Source organism: Psammomys obesus, unplaced genomic scaffold (genome assembly GCF_907164565.1).
Source record: "Psammomys obesus unplaced genomic scaffold, mPsaObe1.curated_primary_1811, whole genome shotgun sequence".
Classification (NCBI taxonomy): domain Eukaryota; kingdom Metazoa; phylum Chordata; class Mammalia; order Rodentia; family Muridae; genus Psammomys; species Psammomys obesus.
This window is the reverse complement of record NW_026596034.1, coordinates 38,243,584-38,249,529: the sequence shown is the minus strand read 5'-3', so window position 1 is coordinate 38,249,529 and position 5,946 is coordinate 38,243,584. Positions and strand designations below refer to the sequence as shown.

Genomic DNA, 5,946 nt, shown 5'->3' with positions numbered 1-5,946 from the left:
GCCACTGCAGGGTGAGTGAGGGCCACTGCAGGGTGAGTGAGGGCCACCGCAGGGTGAGTGAGGGCCACTGCAGGGTGAGTGGGGGCCACTGCAGGGTGAGTGAGGGCCACTGCAGGGTGAGTGAGGGCCACTGCAGGGTGAGTGAGGGACCACTGCACCGGGTGAGTGCGCAGATGCTGCTGTGTGAGAAGCCTCTGGAGTCTCCAGCAGGACAACTGTCCTCATCAGGACTGTAGCGTAGGGCTCAGGAGGCCGAGCCTGTCCCTGGGCAGAGCCCTGCTCAGAGTGAGAGTCCTTCCCGCCACGCTGACCACTGCAGAAAGCAGAAATATGGTGGCCACTGTAGGGGCTCCTTGCTGAGTCTGCACTGCTGGCGTTGGAGAGATGGGCTGGAGAGAGCAGAGGGGCCTGTCTGTTTTATATTTTTGGTGTTGAAAGGGGCTGGGGCTTTTTGTGATGCAGGTTTTTGTGGCGCTGGGTCTGGAGGAGTCAGTTGGCTGTTTGCAGGAAGTCCTGGAGCTTCAGGAGGTTAACTGGCGGCATGTGCTCTCCTGTGTGTCCACACTGGTCGTCTGCTTTCCTGAGGCGAAGCAGCTGGTGAAAGGTTTGTGTTCACGGCAGCCCCGTCACGCTGTTAAGCATACATGTGTGATTTGCATGCTGATGTCAGTTGAATCCCAAATCCCAAACAACAGAGGCTGAGCACATCTGTGATAAAACCTGGCTGTCTATCATGTTAGGGCTCCTGAGTCTAAGGCCGTTTGTATCCAGCATGGGGTGACTGTTGCCATCCGGGAGCTGCAGTCTGGGTGTGTGCATTCTCCCGGCTCAGATACTCAGTCACCTGCAAAGCTTGCCTTTCCTCACTTGCCGCTGACTGCCTTCATCTCACAGATTGGGTTGCCTGTTTGATGGCCCGGGCCTTTGAGAGCTACCGCCTAGACTGCATGGTCACTGCGTTCCTGGTTGTGCGCCAGGCCACTCTGGAGGGCCCCTTTGTCTTCCCGTCCTACACAGACTGGTTCAAGGTGAGTTACCAGGCTTAGCTGACAGACTGAGGGCTTCGGGGGGACCCGCTGGCACCCTGCCCTGTGCTGTGTTCTCTGTGGTGAAGGTTGGCATGCTTAGCCGAGGCAGAGCCTCACTTGTTTCTGGAAGGTGTCTGCCATGCTCAGTGCACAGCCCAGAGGCTCTGTGTCCTCACTGGCCACCTGTTTCCTGGAGTGTCCTTCCCTGGCACGGGTCACACAGGGACCTGTTGGCAAGAGGAGGTGCAGCGGCTGCCCCTTCTCCCTGAGGGTGCTGAGGTGTGTGCCATCTTTCCTGTGTCTCCCTCTTGTTTTCGTCTGTGTGTCCTGTTCTTGTCTTTGCAATGCTCCGGAGACTCATCAGCCTCACAAGGGCTTTGAGGGCACAGATGTTGGGTCATCCTAGGCCTTTTGAGTCTGTGGTCCAAGGTGAAATCTGCAGGGAGATCCCTGGCCAGCCAGTATAAGCACAGGCTCATCAGAGGCTGAGCCAGGATGTTGTGCTTGTGTACGAATGCACACGTGCCTGTACTAGTGATGTCAGCAGCTTAGAAATCTCTTTAGCCCCAGAAAAGAACTACGTAGGAGCTTGGGTGGGCCTGAGCAGCCTGTGAGTAGAGTCAGCTTGGCCTGACTGGATCCAGAGGTATTGAGCCGCTTCCTTGCATTTAGCAGACAGTTGATGTCTCTGAGCTGCCTTTCTTGACCTCAGATACCAGCATGGCGTTATGAACAATCCCCCTTTTGTTTTTTGACTCGGTTTGGTTTCTCTGTATAGCCCTGGCTGTCCTGGAACTCACTCTGTAGACCAGGCTAGCCTCAAACTCTGGGTTCCACCTGCTGCTGGGATCAAAGGGGTGCACTACCACTGCCTGGCTGAATGGTGTTTACTATCTGCAAGTCTAACATACAACAGAATTGGCCGATTGTGGCAAATTGTGCACTTCCACAGCCCACCGCAAAGCTTCAGTTCACTGGTAGCTTAACATTTGGTCCCAAGTATGCACTGTCCGTCCCACGTGGCCAGCAAGACAGGACTCTATGTGATTATTGTCCATCCCACGTGGCCAGCGAGACAGGACTCTGTGTGGTTATTGTCCATCCCACGTGGCCAGCGAGACAGGACTCTGTGTGGTTATTGTCCGTCCCACGTGGCCAGCGAGACAGGACTCTGTGTGGTCACTGTCCATCCCACGTGGCCAGCAAGACAGGACTCTGGAGTTAGGGTTGGGCAGTTTTCACATGTGGACATTCTCTTCGCAATTCATATATGAGAAAGTCCGCGCTCTGATCGGTTTGAAGTCTTTCCCTCACCGCGTGGTTTAACCCCATCCTGGCATAGCGTCCATGGCAGCAGGGCTGCCTCAGGCTCTGTGAATCCAGTGTCTTTGCTTGGGGTCAGAGGCAGCACTTGGGGCCTTTTCCCTTGGCTGCCTGTCCTGTGGTGACATTTCCGGTTTTGCTGAGTTTGGAGACAGAAACGAAATGGATGTGTGAGTTAAGAGGCTTAGCCTAGTGGACAAATTGTGTTCTTACTTTGTTTGCTTTGTTTCTGTTTTTGAGACAGGGTTTCATTTCACCCAGGCTGGCTCAAACCCACTGTGTTGTTGAGGGTGAACTTCCAACCTGACCCATGTGTCCCCACCTCCACAGCGCTGGGTACAGGCCCGCACAGCCACACCTGTCTATTAGGATTGCTGGGATTGAACTTAGGGTGTTACTTGTGCCAGACAAGCACTCCACTAACTGAGTTATGTCTGTACCTCTCTTTTGTCATTGTTGTCTGTTGTCTCAAGACAGGGTTTCGGTTTTAGTCCAGTCTGGGCTGGAACTCGCCGTGTATCCAAATACATTTCTCCCGAGTGCTGGAATTACAGGCCTGAGCCAGCACAGCCTGCCACAGATACTGTTTACCCAGCAGTTTGACTTCTCCTCTAATAATCAAGGCCCATCTCTGAAGCAAGTCACTTCCGTGTTTTCTGTTTGGGGCAGGCCATAGCTACTAAGCCCTTGTTGGCCAACACAGCCACAGAGTGGGCACCTGCTGAGCAGTGGCTGGCCACTGGGCCTCATGTCATCTCTCTCTCTCTCTCTCTCTCTCTCTCTCTTTCTCTCTTTCTCTCTCTCTCTCTCTCTCTGCAGGAGTCCTTTGGGAGTGCCTCTGGCTATCACAGCTGCAGCAAGAAGACGCTGGTCTTCCTCTTCAAATTCCTGTCTGACCTCGTGCCCTGGGAACCTGCTCGGTACATGCAGGTAAGGAGCCAGCTGCTGCATCCTGGGGCTCTCTGCTCGTGGTGTCCTTTCCAAGGCTCACTCCAGCTCCCTGCATGTCACATGGAGCCATGGCTGGTTTACGCCCGTCCCAGCACGGGCTCTCGGGAGAGTGAGCAGGTCCAGGTGGGCTCTGGAAAGAGGCTGTGGAGGAAGGGTTAGTGGTAGATTAGTGAGTGTGGAAGGATCTATTTTTGCTCCGAGTCTGGATCCCAGTCTTCCTTGTACACTATTTTTTGTGGCCAAACTAACCATTCTTTAAGACTGGCAGGTGCCAGTACAAGATAATAGAGCTATGACCAACACACACACACACACACCCAGCTCCTTACGGGTTTCGATTTCAAAAGCCCCAGGTGTCATGCCTGTCCTGACCATCTCATCATCATCACTGTACTTACTCATTGTCTAGTGCCGTCAGTGTTCCAGCAAGACACCATGATAGCCTGTGGCCTGACCTTGCTGGACTGTGCTCTCCCGTAGGTGCACATTTTCCACCCGCCCCTGGTCCCATGCAAGTACCACGTCCTGCTTACAGACTACATCTCGCTGGCCAAGACAAGGCTCGCTGACCTCAAGGCAAGTGTGGTCACTGCTCCGGCCTGCCTGGCAGCACCCGGCACCTGCCTCTGGATTCACGGTTGTTTTGCTCCTCTGAAGGTTTCCCTGGAGAATATGGGACTGTACGAGGATCTGTCCTCCGCTGGGGACATCACAGAGGTAACGAGCGTTGCTTTCTGTGGACCCATTGTCCTTTATCAGTTGGGTTGTGGCTTGGAGCTGGCAGGGCTGTTTTCCTGAAAGCGCTTTGTGTATTTTGTCCCTCAGAGTCTCTGTTTGACAGCGGTAGCCATATTTGAAGACAAGCCTGTGCTACAGTGAACTCTCCTCGGGATTTTTTTAGTTTACAGTTCTTCATTTAGTTTAATTTTTAGTCTTCTAATTTTATCACACTTATTTGTGTGTTCACGTGAGGTGGTGCCTGTGCAGAGGCTAGAGGATGACTGGAATGCCTTCTCTCCTTTCACCTCATGGGTCCTGAGGATTGAGCTTGGGTCTGTAGTCCGGTGGCAAACACCGTTACCTCCTGGACCATCTTGCTGGCCCATTTTTATTTTTCATGATGTCCGGGGGCAGGGGCATGCGTGTGCACGTGTGGCGGTCAGAGGACGATTTATGGAGGGTTTTCTCCTTCGTGGGGATCCAGGGGTTCTAACTCAGGTTTCCCAGGCCCGCATGGCAGGCACTGAGCTGTTTTGCCTCTCTGTTTCTCCCATCCCTGTTTTCATTGTGACAAGATCATGTAGCCCAGGCTGACCCAGCCCTCACCTCCTGGGTACTTTGATTGTGGACATTTGCTGCCACACCTAGCTTTGACATTTCAGAATCTTTTGAAATCTCAAAGTTAAGCCTCTATTCTGGCCCATCTGGAAGCCTTCCACCTTCTGTCCTGGAAGATCGGCAGAGAAAGAGTGACAGGGAGACAGACAGAGAGGGCTCACACCAGACAGAGGAGTGAGGAGGTTGGCACTGGCTTTTTAAGCTGATCTGATCCTAGGGCTCATGTGAGACCAAAAAGGACCCTGGGGGATTTGTGAATATTCCAGGTTGTATGGTAGACACCTCACCTTTTATCTCTAAAATGTCCAGAAACACCTGGCAACAAGGAATGCAAGTTGCTGCCAGATCTTTCTGCACGCTCACTTGCTTTCTCTCTCCCTCCCTGTATGGAGCCAGCCTCAGAGCCAAGCGATCCAGGACGTTGAGAAGGCCATCATGGTGTTTGAGCAAACAGGGAAAATCCCAATGCCTGTCATGGAGGCCAGGTAGGAACAGAGGCTGCTGCAGAGTGACTGCTGGCTGCAGCATGCTCACACTTGCTCACACATGCTGCCACTCATATCCTGAGACTCTTGAAGTCTGCCCTGTTTTCACACGGTGATGGGAGGGTCACAGTCTGTCCTGGGAGACAGGAGGCGGTGTGGATGCTGTGTCAGAGGTGAGTTCTGAGGTGGCAGAGAGTGAGGGCAGATCTGTGTCGACTTCTTTGTCACCTTTGTTTTGTTTTTAGACAGTCTCATTGTGTAGACTTGGCTGGTCTAAAACTCTTTATGTAGACCAGGCTGGCTTTCAACCTCTGCCTGCCTCTGTCCCCTGGGAGCTAAGAGTAAAGAGATGTGCCACCACACAGAGCCTGACTCTTCTGGGACAGCATTTGGTACACTTGCACTCTGGAACAGATGGTACCTAGCTAGAGTCACAAGGGAAGGATTACTGACCCAGGCTAGGAAGAGATTTTCCTTTAGTGCTTCCGGCCTGACCAGTATGGAGCCAGGCTGGGGGAACTGAGTAGCTTTGTTGAATTTGTTGTGATCCCTGAGCATGAAACAAATCAAAGCCTTGTGGTGAGAAATGCCCTACTGGGCTGGGGGCAGCTTGGTGGAAGAAGCCATTTTCCTGCGTTCACTGCAGCATGTCTGCTTCTCTGTGTCACAGTATATTCAGGAGGCCCTACTTCCTGTCCCACTTCCTCCCCGCGCTGCTCACACCGAGAGTGGTGAGTACCCTCATTGTCTCCTGCTAGCTCTGGAGGATGTGCTGCCTGCCTGCTGCTCCCTGCCTGCTCCTCCTTACCTGTGCTACTCCC

General features: G+C 53.2%; 1 protein-coding gene across 1 annotated transcript in view; it reads left to right on the top strand.

Annotated features, from left to right (window-relative positions):
* Fanca (FA complementation group A) overlaps positions 1 to 5,946 on the top strand; it is a 42,835-nt gene that overhangs the window by 10,452 nt on the left and 26,437 nt on the right. The window contains exons 13-19 of the mRNA XM_055621429.1: positions 463 to 604; positions 895 to 1,028; positions 3,171 to 3,281; positions 3,783 to 3,878; positions 3,960 to 4,019; positions 5,037 to 5,125; positions 5,796 to 5,856. Coding sequence (XP_055477404.1) covers positions 463 to 604; positions 895 to 1,028; positions 3,171 to 3,281; positions 3,783 to 3,878; positions 3,960 to 4,019; positions 5,037 to 5,125; positions 5,796 to 5,856 — 693 coding nt within the window. The remainder of the gene's footprint in view (positions 1 to 462; positions 605 to 894; positions 1,029 to 3,170; positions 3,282 to 3,782; positions 3,879 to 3,959; positions 4,020 to 5,036; positions 5,126 to 5,795; positions 5,857 to 5,946) is intronic.